The 17,442-nt window shown below is 45.8% G+C and overlaps 1 protein-coding gene across 1 annotated transcript; it reads left to right on the forward strand.

The window, feature by feature from the left end:
* The first annotated feature begins 5,624 nt into the window (after nucleotides 1–5,624).
* On the forward strand, nucleotides 5,625–7,433 carry LOC119355360 (galactose mutarotase-like). Its single transcript, XM_037622151.1, has 5 exons — nucleotides 5,625–5,852; nucleotides 5,935–5,984; nucleotides 6,097–6,217; nucleotides 6,322–6,429; nucleotides 6,565–7,433. Exons 1-5 carry the CDS (start codon nucleotides 5,669–5,671, stop codon nucleotides 7,185–7,187), a joined length of 1,086 nt encoding a protein of 361 aa, XP_037478048.1. The 5' UTR covers nucleotides 5,625–5,668; the 3' UTR covers nucleotides 7,188–7,433.
* The last annotated feature ends 10,009 nt before the right edge of the window (nucleotides 7,434–17,442 follow it).

Here is a 17,442-nt window from a genome sequence, read left to right on the forward strand (position 1 = left end):
GCAAGGTCTAAGCTTGGGGGAGTTGATACGTCCATTTTGCATCATGCTTTTATATCGATATTTATCGCATTATGGACTGTTATTTCACTTTATGTCACAATACTTATGGCTATTCTCTCTTATTTTACAAGGTTTACATAAGGAGGGAGAATGCCGGCAGCTGGAATTCTGGGCTGGAAAAGGAGCAAATATTAGAGACCTATTCTGCGCAACTCCAAAAGTCCTGAAACTCCACGGAACATCTTAAAACAAATAAAGAAAAATCCTCGCCAAAGATGAAGGCCAGGTGGGCCCACACCCTACTCACGAGGGTGGGGGGCGCGCCCCCCTACCTCGTGGGCCCCCTGGTGGCTCTCCGACGCCCATCTTCTCCTATATGAGGTCTTTCGATGAGAAAAAAATAGGAAGGAAATTTTCAGGACGAGACTCCGCCGCCACGAGGCGGAACCTTGGCGGATCCAATCTAGAGCTCCAGCAGAGCTGTTCTGCCGGGGATATTTCCCTCCGGGAAGAGGAAATCATCACCATCGTCATCACCAACGCTCCTCTCATCGGGAGAGGGCAATTTCCATCAACATCTTCACCAGCACCATCTCATCTCCAAACCCTAGTTCATCTCTTGTATCCAATTCTTGTCTCAAAGTCCGGGATTGGTACTAGTAGGTTGCTAGTAGTGTTGATTACTCCTTGTAGTTGATGCTAGTTGGTTTAATTAGTGGAAGATCATATATTCAGATCCTATATGCATATTATTACCCCTCTGATTATGAACATGAATATGCTTTGTGAGTAATTACGTTAGTTCCTGAGGACAAGGGAGAAGTCTTGCTATGAGTAGTCATGTGAATTTGGTATTCATTTGATATTTTGATAAGATGTATGTTGTCTAGCCTCTAGTGGTGTTATGTGAACGTCAACTACATAACACTTCACCATTATTTGGGCCTAGAGGAAGGCATTGGGAAGTAATAATTAGATGATGGGTTGCTAGAGTGACAGAAGCTTAAACCCTAGTTTATGCGTTGCTTCGTAAGGGGCTGATTTGGATCCATATGTTTCATGCTATGGTTAGGTTTACCTTAATACTTTTGTTGTAGTTGCGGATGCTTGCAATAGAGGTTAATCATAAGTGGGATGTTTGTTCAAGTAAGAACAACACCCAAGCACTGGTCCACCCACATATCAAATTATCAAAGTATCGAACGCGGATCATATGAACGTGATGAAAACTAGCTTGACAATATTCCCATGTGTCCTCGGGAGCGCTTTTCCTATTATAAGAGTTTGTTCTGGCTTGTCCTTTGCTACAAAAGGATTGGGCCATCTTGCTGCACTTTATTTACTTTTGTTACTTGTTGCTCGTTACAATTTATCCTATCACAAAACTATCTGTTACCACTTATTTCAGTACTTGCAGAGAATACCTTGCTGAAAACCGCTTATCATTTCCTTCTGCTCCTCGTTGGGTTCGACACTCTTACTTATCGAAAGGACTACGATAGATCCCCTATACTCGTGGGTCATCAGGGGTTTGTGAAAGGGGTTCTTACTGATTATCATGAAAATGGGGTCAATATGTTACAATATGAGATGATACTATTTTCTTGATTCAAGATGATGAAAATTCTTCTAGAAATTTGAAATTTATCTTAACTGCGTTTGAACAAATGTCTAGCCTGACAATAAATTTTCACAAAAGTGAAATATTCTTGTTTGGGGAAGCTATAGAGAGGAAAGACCTATATCAAGACATTTTCACTTGCGTTCTGGGAGAGACACCCCTGAAATATCTTGGTTTACCTGTGTCTAATAAAAGAATCAGAAATAAAATGTGGAAAAATGTAACTGAAAATTTTGAGAAAAGATGTGTCTGTTGGCAGGGTAGGTTACTAAATATTGCAGGTAGAGTCACTCTGGTGCAATCCTGCTTGTCCAATATTCCTATATACATGATGTCCTTTTATCTTTTACCAGCTGGTGTTAGGAAAAAAGTAGATTTCTACAGAGCCAGGATGGTATGGCAATCAGATGAGGATAAAAGGAAGTACCATCTGGTGAATTGAAAAACTTGTTGTCTTCCAAAACAGCAAGGGGGGCTGGGGGTCACCAATATTGAGATGTTTAACATTGCTCTGTTAGCAAAGTGGTTGTGGAAAATAGAAAACGATGAGGGATTTTGGCAGGGGATTGTCAAAAATAAATATGTGGGAGATAAATGTCTCTCTGGGATCAAGCAGAAAAGTGGGGACTCCTAGTTTTGGTATAATATCTTGATAGTTAGGAAATATTTCTATCCGCATATCAAGAAAAAATTGGGGGATGGAAAAAACACTAGGTTTTGGGAAGATTGGTGAGTAGGTGATAAATCTCTCAAAGAGGCTTACCCTTGTTTATTCTTTATCAGTAATGATCATGGAATAATAGTTAGAGATGCTATTGAGAAAGGCTGGAGTGGGTTTACCTTCAGGAGGTCACTGTATGGTGACACTGAACAACTGTGGGATAGTGTGAAAGGGAGATGTGAGGAAGTCCTGATGCATGAGGGTAGAGATAAACCTTTATGGATGCTGGCCACTTGTAGAAAGTTTTCTGTCAAGTCACTATACATATATTTGATAAAGACCGAAGTAGGGTTTCCAAGGAAATTCCTGTGGAAAATTAAAGTCCCTGCTAAAATTAAAATTTTCATATGGCTTATGGCGAGGAAAAGTGTACTAACCAGGGACAACTTGTTAAAAATAGGATGGAAAGGAGATAAACATTGCGTGTTCTGTGGGAAGGATGAAACAATTGATCACTTGTTTTTCTCTTGTTCGGTGGCCAAAATTATCTCGGCATTAGTAAGATGTGCGTTTGATTTGAAAAGTACCCCTAGAGATCCTGATGATTGTCTGGGGAACTGGCTAATTTTTTCCCAGAAAGATAGCAAAAAACTCATTCTAGTTGGCATCTCAGCGCTGTTATGGGCGATTTGGAGATGCAGAAATGATATTGTATTTGATAGAAAAAAGATTTCCGACCCTATGGGAATTGTAAAAATGATTTGTGAATGGATCTCTGGCTGGGCTATTTTGTAGAAAAGGGACCCAGAGGAAAAAATATTGATGCTGGGGGCAAAACTCATCGTGCAAGTAGCAAGTGATGTCTACAAGGCTACGCAAGGTTGGCGTTTTGGGGTTCTCCGAATTCAGCGGTGACAGGACGAAGGGTTCTCTTCTTTTGGCGCTCCAGTGAAGAGAAGTGGGGAATCCGCGCATGCGACTCATCCTTGGGAGGCTGTTCCTGGGGCCTCCTTGCTTTATGTAGCTGTTGCTTGGCTATGGTTTACTGTGTGACTCGTCCTGGCATGTAATAGGATTAGCTTAAGTTGTGTGAGTCGAACAAAACTTTCTTGGATGCTGTTCCGATGGTTTCTTTAATGGAAATCGGAGGGAAATACCCTCTTTTGCTCAAAAAAAATATTACAGGCCATCGAAGGACCCTTTCAAACAATTAAACAGCCCCTGGCCCAGGATCCGAGCCACGTCACCAAAGCCAGCAAACTATTTTCAAAATAATAGAGTCAGCACACTAGAAATGCTACATGGACGGGCATATTACAGGCCATCGAAGGACCCTTTCAAACAATTAAACAACCCCCCTCCCCTCCCCTCCTTGATTTTCGCGGTATCGGGCATTGAATCCCAGTCCAGCCTTTTTTTTCTTTTTTCATCACACGCCAATTTTTCTAGAAAAAAATTAACATGGCTGTTTATAAATTTTCAAACTATGTCACATGGCAATTTTATACTTTCCCTTTTTGTTTTTGTTTCACAAGTCAAGTTTGTTTTTGTGCATGAATTTTTTATTATTAATGGATGGCATTTTGTATTATTAAGAGATGGCCTTTTCATTAAGAGATGATATTTTTATTATTAAGAGATGTCATTTTTTATTATTTAAGAGATGACATTTATTATCATGGCATTTTTTCCTCTTTGTTGACATGGCAACTCAAATTATAGAACCAGAACGAGTTTTTTTTAGACTGCCATGCATGATTTACCTATGATGGCATTTATCATTTTTTTACATACGATGGCCCAGTAAAGAGGCCCACGGGCTGTGGGGTTCGCTGTGAGGGTTTTATCCCAGCGAACGAAATCGTTCGCTTGTTATTCGAGTGTCCTCGAGAACGAATTGACAGCTGGGGAGCTCCCCCGGCAACCGTTCCCCAACTATTGGGGTCCTTTTTATAAAGAAAATGCCATTAACATCTTCTAAAATGTAAGGTGCTTAGAAAAATAACGGTTTTGCTAAATCCGAGCTGACCGAGGTTTACCAATATCTCAGTCAGGTCCATACCACTTAGATTTAGGCACATCAAGATTCGTGCACGTGGGCAGATTTGTGTGCTCTTTGCCATAGAGTCGCCCACCTTGGATGGGTGTGACGGGATGCCGCGTGAGCTATATCTCGCTTATAGTGAGACGGAAGGAGCTCTTGCCTTAAGCATGCACACTAACAGACCGGCCCATTAGCGCACACTTAATAGAAAATAGAGAAGAAAAAGGGAGAAGCCAGGGATCAAACCGAGGTCTCCTTGGTGTTGCAGTGCGCTGCAAGCCACCGAGTCGGTGTTGGCCTGTTGGGTTCATGGTTAAGCAGTAGGGCGCGATCAACTTAGATGACTTGATAGTTGAGGGTTGTATATTACACCCATCCAGGAGTTGGGTTGATATATACACTTCTCTCTTCAATATTATCCTTGAATATAGGTTGGAAAGTACATGACTTTAATGGTCCCAAGTCTATATAGACATGACACATACCAATAGGCTAGCAACCTATGAGATGGTGACCATGTTTTATAGATAATGGATATATTGATATTAATCAAATGATACCGACTTATGTTGGTAGAACATTGTGTCGAATAGACCCATTTTGAGGTGCACTGAGAAACGTCATTAGTTAGTTTCAGGTAAAATGTATATGTCATGTTCTAGACTTGAGACTGTCATATGTTCTCGCAATGTGATACGGCCGCTTTGTAAGGGATATCAAACTCTACACCATAGCTGGGTAGTCATGTCTCTGGACTTAGAGTGATCCCATTCAGAATTACATGGCCATGCGCCTAAGGGTAAATATTAATCTAATTCAGGAATATATATCATGAGTTTGAGCAGCCGACAAGACTGGCTGACTAATACTCATCTCGAGATTGACAATGTATATCGTGTGGCCAAATGGACGTTGCATATGACACATTACATAGTTAGGGTTCGCAAGCATCTTTCCCAAGTGGGTATACTTACTCACCGACAGAGTGAGACCTAACAAAATTGGTTTCTTATCATCTTGAAAGTTTTTTTTTTTGCTTCTATTTTATTCGGATGCATGGGCAGACAATGAAAAGAACTTAAATGAGTAAAACTCGACACTAGTGGGAGATTGCAACTGGGAAATAGCAACGATAAACTTCTGCTAGATCTCAGATCCCAAGAAGGAAATAATTTGGATCGGAGAAACTTTGAATGGAGAGTTTTGACTTTCTTCGTGTACGACCTCGAGAGAAACCTAACCTACTGTAAGTCGTCGTCAACCTATCATACATATGCGATCGCATGCTCGATGGTAGCCATACAATACCTTCTCTCTGCTTTTAGCAACGTGCTGTGCAACAATGGTGGTCAGAGCTGCACTGCTCCCTGTAACCTTGCTGCTGTGCCTTGCACTGCCCGGCAGCGCCGACGCCGGAAGGACGGCGGACGGTTTCTATGAGCTCAAGAACAAGAAGGGGGACTTCTCCATCAAGGTCACCAACTGGGGAGCTACCCTCGTATCTGTCCTCGTCCCTGATTGCCATGGTAAGGCCGCTTGCTTCTTGGTTTCAAGAACCCGTATTGCATGCTTGCATCTTGTTTCTCAAGAGGTGAAATTCTTTTTCAGGGGACTTGACCGATGTTGTACTTGGGTACGACACTGTTGCTGCATACGCTGTAAGATCACAAATCCATGTGTTTTCACTCCTTCCAAGTGGTAGATAAATATGCATGATGAGTGCGTCTCTGTTCAATTCAAAAACCTTTTTGTACGTGCATGTCTCATCAGAAAGGCGCTGCTGCCGGATCGACTATTGGGCGCGTAGCAAACAGAATCGCCAACGCCCGCTTCGTGCTCGACGGCAGAACCTATCGTCTCCTCCGTAACGACGGCAACAACACGATTCATGGTATGCTTCAGACTTAATTTTAATTTTATTTTTCACCGAAACCCTATGCATGGACTCACGACGCGCTTTGTACTCATTTAATCATCTTGTTGCTCTTTGTTTAGGCGGCCCCAGGGGCTTCAACAAGGTCATCTGGACGGTGAAGGAGTACGTGCACGACGGCGACTCCCCGTACATCACCTTCTACTACCGCAGCTTCGACGGAGAGCAAGGTAAAACTAGTACTACTACTACTACACATATCAAAACTTTATAGTAGTTTACTAGCTCCTCGCGCTTGGATTAATCTTCATGACAGAAAGATCTGACGAGCACTTGTTTTCGCGGATCATGTCTGGGGCATGCAGGGTTCCCGGGGTACCTGGACGTGTATGTGACGTACCGGCTCTCCGACCCGTACGACCTGAGCATCAACATGAACGCGACGGCGACGAGCAAGGCGACGCCGGTGAACCTTGTGAACCACGCGTACTGGAACCTCGCTGGCCACGGCAGCGGCGACGTCCTGGAGCACGAGCTCCAGATGTTCGCCTCACGCTACACGCCCGTCGACGGGTACATGATCCCGATGGGCCAGGTCGCGCCCGTGGCCGGCACAAAGTACGACTTCCTCACGCCGACGCCCGTGGGAGCCAACATGGAGATCGTCCCGGGCGGCGGCGGCGGGTACGACATCAACTTCGCTGTGGACGGGCAGCAGGACGCGATGCGGCCGGTGGCGCGCGTCCAGGACCCGGACTCCGGCCGGGCGTTGGAGCTGTGGGCGAACCAGCCCGGGGTGCAGCTCTACACCGCCAACTGGCTCAGCAACGACAAGGGGAAAGGAGGGAAGGTGTACGGGCAGTACGGCGCGCTGTGCCTGGAGACGCAGGCGTACCCCGACGCCGTCAACCACCCTGAGTTCCCGTCGTCGATCGTCAGGCCCGGCGAGGTGTACAAGCATGATATGGTCTTCAAGTTTTCCCACTAGGCTAGCTAAGATGCATGCTTCACTTAATTGATCCGTCCTTTCTTTTCTTTTCTTTAGCGCAAAATGAGCGGTCTTTTATTCCACGGGATGAACCATCTTTTCTTGTAATCTGTACCACTTCTCTTTTTTTACAAAACGGACGCATACGATTTGCCTCATCCATTAAATAAGGAATTTAGAAGTGCTTTTAGGCTGGTCATAGTGGGGAGTAACTTAGATTAGTGTCACTCATTTTACCTCGGGAAGCACTATGTTACAGTAACATATTTTGTTACTTCAAGCACCTCTCTCCTCATTAAATACTTGCCACATAAGCAAAATTGTCTTGGAATGTGTTAAGTTACTACCTAAGTTATCCTCACTATGGCTAGCCTTACAAAGTAAGAGGACGAGAATATTACAAGGTCGTTACTCTCTAATCTGGCATTGCCCAGATGCTTCGTACCAGTGATGACCCAAAGTTTGGCCTTATTTTTTTATGTTGGAGAGAAGAATGGACGGTAGAGTAGACTGATGACACAAGACCGTAGCTTTACTTCACACCAAATGGTCTAATAAGTGAGCATGGTGAGGGGAGCCAACGTTTTTCGTATTGTCCTATTCATCTCGGACATGTTGATCCAGTGAAATCTCGTTGTTGTCGAGGTGGGCCCAAACCTTGATCATGCCCCATAGTCTCACGGCGAACCGGTATTTGAAGATATGTCCGGCAGACTCCTCGGCTTACATAGAGGACAAAACCCGTAATTTGGCCACCCACATTTCTCCAATCTATATGCGGTCCAAATCTAGTTTTGTATTGCTAACACTACTAGGGAAAACCTTATACACAGAACATTAGCAGTAGCGCGGGCTAAAAACGCATGTTGGTGCTAATTAGCAGCAGCGCGGTGTTTTAAACCGCGCTACAGATACAGTTATAGCAGTAGCGCGCCCGAGTACAAAAGCGCTACTACTAAAATTCTCATGGTTTAGCCGATAGGCTACACATAGTAGTAGCGATCTACGTAGAACCGCGCTACCGCTACTTGTTTTGTAGCAACGCGTTTACGAACAAAGGCGCTACTATTGGAAATATGCCCTAGAGGCAATAATAAAATTGTTATTATTATATTTCTTTGTTCATGATAATTGTCTATTGTTCATGCTATAATTGTGTTATCCGGAAATCATAATACATGTGTGAATACATAGACCACAACACGTCCCTAGTGAGCCTCTAGTTGACTAGCTCGTTGATCAAAAGATAGTCATGGTTTCCTGACTATGGACATTGGATGTCATTGATAACGGGATCACATCATTAGGAGAATGATGTGATGGACAAGACCCAATCCTAAGCATAGCTCAAAGATCATGTAGTTCGTTTGCTGTAGCTTTTCTGAATGTCAAGTATCATTTCCTTAGACCATGAGACTGTGCAACTCCCGGATACCGTAGGAGTGCCTTGGGTGTGCCAAACGTCACAACATAACTGGCTGACTATAAAGGTACATTACAGGTATCTCCGAAAGTGTCTGTTGGGTTGGCACGAATCGAGACTGGGATTTGTCACTCTGTATGACGGAGAGGTATCTCTGGGCCCACTCGGTAATGCATCATCATAATGAGCTCAATGTGATCAAGTGGTTGATCACGGGATCATGCATTACGGTACGAGTAAAGTGACTTGCCGGTAACGAGACTGAACAAGGTATTGGGATACCGACGATCGAGTCTCGGGCAAGTAACGTACCGATTGACAAAGGGAATTGTATACGGATTGATTGAATCCTCGACATCGTGGTTCATCCGATAAGAGCATCGTGGAGCATGTGGGAGCCAACATGGGTATCCAGATCCCGCTGTTGGTTATTGACCGGAGAGTCGTCTCGGTCATGTCTGCATGTCTCCCGAACCCGTAGGGTCTACACACTTAAGGTTCGGTGACGCTAGGGTTGTTAGGAAGACTTGTATGTGATTACCGAATGTTGTTCGGAGTCCCGGATGAGATCCCGGACATCACAAGGAGTTCCGGAATGGTCCGGAGGTAAATATTTATATATGGGAAGTTGTCATACGGTCGCCGGAAAGGTTCGGGGCATATCGATATTGTACCGGGGCCACCGGAGGGGTTCCGGGGGTCCACCGGGAGGGGCCACCTCTTCCGGAGGGCCTTATGGGCTGTATGGAGAAGGGAACCAGCCCAAGTGGGCTAGGGCGCCACACCCCCTAGGGCCCATGCGCCTAGGGTTGGGGGGAAACCCTAAGGGGGGCGCCCCCTTGCTTGGGGGGCAAGCCCCCCTCCCCTTGGCCGCCCCCCCTCTAGATCTCATCTAGGGGGCCGGCCCCCTTCCCCCTTCCCCTATAAATAGAGGGGTGAGGGGAGGGCTGCACACAACATCCAAGGCGCAGCCCTCCCCTCCCCAACACCTCTCCTCCTTCGTAAGAGCTTGGCGAAGTCCTGCCGGAGTACTGCAGCTTCACCACCACCACGCCGTCGTGCTGCTGTTGGAGCCCTCTTCCTCAACCTCTCCCTCCTCCTTGCTGGATCAAGGCGCGGGAGACGTCCTCGCTCCGTACGTGTGCTGAACGCGGAGGTGCTGTCCGTTCGGCGCTAGGATCTTCGGTGATTTGGATCACGACGAGTACGACTCCATCAACCCCGTTCTCTTGAACGCTTCCGCTCGTGATCTACAAGGGTATGTAGATGCACTCCTCTCTCCCTCGTTGCTAGATGACTCCATAGATTGATCTTGGTGATGCGTAGAAAATTTTAAAATGCTGCTACGATCCTCAACAGTGGCATCATGAGCTAGGTCTATGCATAGTTACTGTGCACGAATAGAACACAAAGCAGTTGTGGGCGTCGATATTGTCAATTATCTTGCCGTTACTAGTCTTATCTTGATTCGGCGGCATTGTGGGAGGAAGCGGCCCGGACCAACCTTACACATACGCTTACGTGAGACCGGTTCCACCAATTGACATGCACTAGTTGCATAAGGTGGCTGGCGGGTGTCTGTCTCTCCCACTTTAGTCGGATCGGATTCGATGAACAGGGTCCTTATGAAGGGTAAATAGAAATTGGCAATTCACGTTGTGGTTTTGGCGTAGGTAAGAAACGTTCTTGCTAGAAACCTATAGCAGCCACGTAAAAACTTGCAACAACAATTAGAGGACGTCTAACTTGTTTTTGCAGCAAGTGTTTTGTGATGTGATATGGCCAAAGGATGTGATGAATGATATATGTGATGTATGAGATAATCATGTTCTTGTAATAGGAATCACGACTTGCATGTCGATGAGTATGACAACCGGCAGGAGCCATAGGAGTTGTCTTTATTTATTTATGACCTGCGTGTCAACATAAACGTCATGTAATTACTTTACTTTATTGCTAAAGCGTTAGCCATAGTAGTAGAAGTAATAGATGACGAGACAACTTCAAGAAGACACGATGATGGAGATCATGATGATGGAGATCATGGTGTCATGCCGGTGACAACGATGATCATGGAGCCCCGAAGATGGAGATCAAAAGGAGCAATTGATATTGGCCATATCATGTCACTATTTGATTGCATGTGCTGTTTATCATGTTTTGCATCTTATTTGCTTAGAACGACGGTAGCTTAAATAAGATGATCCCTCGAAATAATTTCAAGAAAGTGTTCCCCCTAATTGTGCACCGTTGCGAAGGTTCGTTGTTTTGAAGAACCACGTGATGATCGGGTGTGATAGATTCTAACGTTCGAATACAACGGGTGTAAGCCAGATTTACCCACGCAATACACTTAGGTTGACTTGACGAGCCTAGCATGTACAGACATGGCCTCGGAACACGGAAGACCGAAAGGTCGAGCATGGGTCGTATAGGAGATACGATCAACATGAAGATGTTCACCGATGTTGGCTAGTCCGTCTCACGTGATGATCGGACACGGCCTAGTTAACTCGGATCATGTTTCACTTAGATGACTAGAGGGATGTCTATCTGAGTGGGAGTTCATTGAATAATTTGATTAGATGAACTTAATTATCATGAACTTAGTCTAAAATCTTTACAATATGTCTTGTAGATCAAATGGCCCATGTTGTCCTCAACTTCAACACGTTCCTAGAGAAAACCAAGCTGAAAGACGATGGCAGCAACTATACGGACTGGGTCCGGAACCTGAGGATCATCCTCATAGCTGCCAAGAAAGATTATGTCCTAGAAGCACCGCTAGGTGACGCACCTGTCCCAGAGAACCAAGACATTATGAACGCTTGGCAGTCACGTGCTGATGATTACTCCCTCGTTCAGTGCGGCATGCTTTACAGCTTAGAACCGGGGCTCTAAAAGTGTTTTGAGAGACACGGAGCATATGAGATGTTCGAAGAGCTGAAAATGGTTTTTCAAGCTCATGCCCGGGTCGAGAGATATGAAGTCTCCGACAAGTTCTTCAGCTGTAAGATGGAGGAAAATAGTTCTGTCAGTGAGCACATACTCAAAATGTCTGGGTTGCATAACTGCTTGTCTCAGCTAGGAGTTAATCTCCCGGATGACACGGTCATTGACAGAATCCTTCAGTCGCTTCCACCAAGCTACAAGAGCTTTGTGATGAACTTCAATATGCAGGGGATGGAAAAGACCATTCCTGAGGTATATTGAATGCTGAAATCAGTAGAGGTGGAAATCAAAAAGGAACATCAAGTGTTGATGGTGAATAAAACCACTAAGTTCAAGAAAGGCAAGGGTAAAAAGAACTTCAAGAAGGACGACAAGGGAGTTGCCGCGCCCGGTAAGCAAGCTGCCGAGAAGAAGCCAAAGAATGGACCCAGGCCCGAGACTGAGTGTTTTTCTTGCAAGGGAAGTGGTCACTGCAAGCGAAACTGCCCCAAATACTTAGCGGACAAGAAGGCCAGCAACACGAAAGGTATATGTGATATACATGTAATTGATGTGTACCTTACCAGTACTCGTAGTAGCTCATGGGTATTTGATACCGGTGCAGTTGCTCACATTTGTAACTCAAAGCAGGAGCTGCGGAAGAAGCGGAGACTGGCGAAGGACGAGGTGACAATGCGTGTCGGGAATGGTTCCAAGGTCGATGTGATCGCCGTCGGCACGCTACCTCTACATTTACCTACGGGATTAGTTTTAAACCTCAACAATTGTTATTTAGTGCCAGCTTTGAGCATAAACATTGTATCAGGATCTCGTTTAATTCGAGATGGCTACTCATTTAAATCCGAGAATAATGGTTGTTCTATTTATATGAGAGATATGTTTTATGGTCATGCTCCGATGGTGAATGGTTTATTCTTAATGAATCTCGAGCGTAATGCTACACATATTCATAGTGTGAATACCAAAAGGTGTAAGGTTGATAATGATAGTCCCACATACTTGTGGCACTGCCTCCTTGGTCACATAGGTGTCAAACGCATGAAGAAGCTCCATGCAGATGGACTTTTAGAGTCTCTTGATTACGAATCATTTGACACGTGCGAACCATGCCTCATGGGTAAAATGACCAAGACTCCATTCTCAGGAACAATGGAGCGAGCAACCAACTTATTGGAAATCATACATACTGATGTGTGCGGTCCAATGAGTGTTGAGGCTCGCGGTGGCTATCGTTATTTTCTCACCCTCACTGATGACTTGAGTAGATATGGGTATGTCTACTTAATGAAACACAAGTCTGAGGCCTTTGAAAAGTTCAAGGAATTTCAGAGTGAGGTTGAGAATCAATGTGACAGGAAAATCAAGCTCTTGCGATCAGATCGTGGGGGAGAATACTTGAGTCACGAATTTGGCACACACTTAAGAAAATGTGGAATAGTTTCACAACTCACGCCGCCTGGAACACCTCAGCGTAATGGTGTGTCCGAACATCGTAATCGCACTCTATTGGATATGGTGAGATCTATGATGTCTCTTCCCGATTTACCACTGTCATTTTGGGGCTATGCTTTAGAGACTGCCGCTTTCACTTTAAATAGGGCTCCGTCGAAATCCGTTGAGACGACACCGTATGAATTATGGTTTGGGAAGAAACCTAAGCTGTCGTTTCTAAAAGTTTGGGGATGTGATGCTTATGTCAAGAAACTTCAACCTGAAAAGCTCGAACCCAAGTCGGAAAAATGCGTCTTCATAGGATACCCTAAAGAAACTGTTGGGTATACCTTCTAGCTCAGATCCGAAGGCAAGATCTTTGTTGCCAAGAATGGGTCCTTTCTAGAGAAAGAGTTTCTCTCGAAAGAAATAAGTGGGAGGAAAGTAGAACTTGATGAAGTATTACCTCTTGAACCGGTAAGTGGCGCAGCTCAAGAAAATGTTCCTGAGGTGCCTGCACCGACTAGAGAGGAAGTTAATGATGATGATCGTGAAACTTCAGATCAAGTTACTATTGAACTTCGTAGGTCCATGAGGACACGTTCCGCACCAGAGTGGTACGAGAACCCTGTCTTGGAAATCATGTTGTTAGACAATGGTGAACCTTCGAACTATGAAGAAGCGATGGCGGGCCCGGATTCCGACAAATGGCTGGAAGCCATGAAATCCGAGATAGGATCCATGTATGAAAACAAAGTATGGACTTTGGCTGACTTGCCCGATGATCGGCGAGCCATAGAAAATAAATGGATCTTTAAGAAGAAGACAAACGCGGATGGTAATGTGACCATCTACAAAGCTCGGCTTGTCGCTAAGGGTTATCGACAAGTTCAAGGGGTTGACTACGATGAGACTTTCTCACCCGTAGCGAAGCTGAAGTCCGTCCGAATCATGTTAGCAATTGCCACATTCTATGATTATGAGATATGGAAAATGGATGTCAAAACGGCATTCCTTAATGGTTTCCTTAAGGAAGAATTGTATATGATGCAGCCGGAAGGTTTTGTCGATCCTAAGAATGCTGACAAGGTGTGCAAGCTCCAACGCTCAATTTATGGGCTGGTGCAAGTATCTCGGAGTTGGAACATTCGTTTTGATGAGATGGTCAAAGCGTTTGGGTTTATGCAGACTTATGGAGAAGCCTGCATTTACAAGAAAGTGAGTGGGAGCTCTGTAGCATTTCTCATATTGTATGTGGATGACATACTGTTGATGGGAAATGATATAGAATTCTTGGAAAGCATAAAGGCCTACTTGAACAAGTGTTTTTCAATGAAGGACCTTGGAGAAGCTGCTTATATATTAGGCATCAAGATCTATAGAGATAGATCGAGATGCCTCATTGGTCTTTCACAGAGTATATACCTTGACAAGATATTGAAGAAGTTTGAAATGGATCAGTCAAAGAAGGGGTTCTTGCCTGTATTGCAAGGTACGAGATTGAGCACGGCTTAATGCCCGACCACGGCAGTAGATAGAGAAAAGATGAGTGTCGTTCCCTATGCCTTGGCCATAGGGTCTATCATGTATGCTATGCTGTGTACCAGACCTGATGTAAATCTTGCCGTAAGTTTGGTAGGAAGGTACCAAAGTAATCCCGACATGGAACACTGGACAGCGGTCAAGAATATCCTGAAGTACCTGAAAAGGACTAAGGAAATGTTTCTTGTTTATGGAGGTGACGAAGAGCTCGTCGTAAAGGGTTATGTCGATGCTAGCTTCACACAGATCTGGATGACTCTAAGTCATAAACCGGATACGTGTATATTTCGAATGGTGGGGCAGTAAGCTGGTGCAGTTGCAAGCAAAGTGTTGTGGCGGGATCTACATGTGAAGCGGAGTACATGGCAGCCTCGGAGGCAGCACAAGAAGCAGTCTGGGTGAAGGAGTTCATTACCGACCTAGGAGTCATACCCAATGTGTCGGGCCCGATGACTCTCTTCTATGACAACATTGGAGCTATTGCCCTTGCCAAGGAACCCAGGTTTCACAGGAAGACCAGGCATATCAAGCGTCGCTTCAACTCCATTTGTGAAAGTGTTCAAAATGGAGCATAGAGATTTGTAAAGTACATACGGACCTGAATGTGGCAGATTCGTTGACTAAACCTCTCCCTAGAGCAAAACATGATCAACACTAGAACTGCATGGGTGTTCGATTCATCACATGTAACTAGAATATTGACTCTAGTGCAAGTGGGAGACTATTGGAAATATGCCCTTGAGGCAATAATAAAATGGTTATTATTATATTTCTTTGTTCATGATAATTGTCACTTGTTCATGCTATAATCGTGTTATCCGGAAATCATAATACATGTGTGAATACATAGACCACAACACGTCCCTAGTGAGCCTCTAGTTGACTAGCTCGTTGATCAAAAGATAGTCATGGTTTCCTGACTATGGACATTGGATGTCATTGATAACGGGATCACATCATTAGGAGAATGATGTGATGGACAAGACCCAATCCTAAGCATAGCTCAAAGATCGTGTAGTTCGTTTGCTGTAGCTTTTCTGAATGTCAAGTATCATTTCCTTATACCATGAGATTGTGCAACTCCCGGATACCGTAGGAGTGCCTTGGGTGTGCCAAACGTCACAATGTAACTGGGTGACTATAAAGGTACATTACAGGTATCTCCGAAAGTGTCTGTTGGGTTGGCACGAATCGAGACTGGGATTTGTCACTCCGTATGACGGAGAGGTATCTCTGGACCCACTCGGTAATGCATCATCATAATGAGCTCAATGTGATCAAGTGGTTGATCACGGGATCATGCATTACGGTACGAGTAAAGTGACTTGCCGGTAACGAGACTGAACAAGGTATTGGGATACCGACGATCGAGTCTCGGGCAAGTAACGTACCGATTGGCAAAGGAAATTGTATACGGATTGATTGAATCCTCGACATCGTGGTTCATCCGATGAGATCATCGTGGAGCATGTGGGAGCCAACATGGGTATCCAGATCCCGTTGTTGGTTATTGACCAGAGAGTCGTCTCGGTCATGTCTGCATGTCTCCCGAACCCGTAGGGTCTACACACTTAAGGTTCGGTGATGCTAGGGTTGTTAGGAAGACTTGTATGTGATTACCGAATGTTGTTCGGAGTCCCGGATGAGATCCCAAACGTCACGAGGAGTTCCGGAATGGTCCGGAGGTAAAGATTTATATATGGGAAGTTGTCATACGGTCGCCGGAAAGGTTCGGGGGCATATCGGTATTGTACCGGGGCCACCGGAGGGGTTCGGGGATCCACCGGGAGGGGCCACCTCTTCCGAAGGGCCTTATGGGCTGTATGGAGAAGGGAACCAGCCCAAGTGGGCTAGGGCGCCACACCCCCCTAGGGCCCATGCGCCTAGGGTTGGGGGGAAACCCTAAGGGGGGCGCCCCCTTGCTTGGGGGGCAAGCCCCCCTCCCCTTGGCCGCCGCCCCCCTCTAGATCTCTTCTAGAGGGGGCCGGCCCCCTTCCCCCTTCCCCTATAAATAGAGGGGTGAGGGGAGGGCTGCACACAACATCCAAGGCACATGCCTTCCCCTCCCCAACACCTCTCCTCCTCCGTAAGAGCTTGGCGAAGCCCTACCGGAGTATTGCAGCTTCACCACCACCACGCCGTCGTGCTGCTGTTGGAGCCCTCTTCCTCAACCTCTCCCTCCTCCTTGCTGGATCAAGGCACGGGAGATGTCCTTGCTCCGTACGTGTGTTGAACGCGGAGGTGCCGTCCATTCGGCGCTAGGATCTTTGGTGATTTGGATCACGACGAGTACGACTCCATCAACCCCGTTGTCTTGAACGCTTCCGCTCGTGATATACAAGGGTATGTAGATGCACTCCTCTCTCCCTCATTGCTAGATGACTCCATAGATTGATCTTGGTGATGCGTAGAAAATTTTAAAATTCTGCTACAATCCCCAACAGCTACTGCTAATGAAAATAAAATTAAATGGAAAGCAAATAAAAAAGAGAAGGAATAGCAGTAGCGCTTGTTACGAAACGTGCTATAGCTACCGTAGCAGAAGCACACTTCCTGGAACATGCTACTGCTACTTTTAACTTAACCGCGCGGTTCGTTCTTCCCCCACGGCCACTTTCCCCAAATCCCTACTCCTCTGTTGTCGCCGCCCTGCATCGCTGTCGGCCACCGCGCGCGACCCGTCGCTCTCCGCACACCCTCGACGGTGCCCCCGCCCCCGACCGCAACCTCGACGCTGCCCCCGACCCCGACCTCGACGCCCCCCTACATCGCCACCCTCCGCCGTGCGCCCGCCGCCCCGACCCCGACCCCGTCCCCGATCTCGACACCGCGTCCCCCTCTCCCTAACTCTGCCGGCGCCAGAGGTGAGCACGCCCTCCTCCTCCTCCCTTACCTCTGCCTAGCTAG

Source organism: Triticum dicoccoides, chromosome 2A, assembly GCF_002162155.2.
Source record: "Triticum dicoccoides isolate Atlit2015 ecotype Zavitan chromosome 2A, WEW_v2.0, whole genome shotgun sequence".
In the NCBI taxonomy this organism is placed as follows: domain Eukaryota; kingdom Viridiplantae; phylum Streptophyta; class Magnoliopsida; order Poales; family Poaceae; genus Triticum; species Triticum dicoccoides.

What these genes read in the sequence shown, in the direction of transcription:
- LOC119355360 (XM_037622151.1), top strand. Translation starts at nt 5,669, where the DNA reads ATGGTGGTCAGAGCTGCACTGCTCCCTGTAACCTTGCTGCTGTGCCTT. An exon ending in ACACTGTTGCTGCATACGCT is followed by an intron (nt 5,985 to 6,096) that starts GTAAGATCACAA and finishes ATGTCTCATCAG; the next exon opens with AAAGGCGCTGCTGCCGGATC. An exon ending in CAGCTTCGACGGAGAGCAAG is followed by an intron (nt 6,430 to 6,564) that starts GTAAAACTAGTA and finishes TGGGGCATGCAG; the next exon opens with GGTTCCCGGGGTACCTGGAC.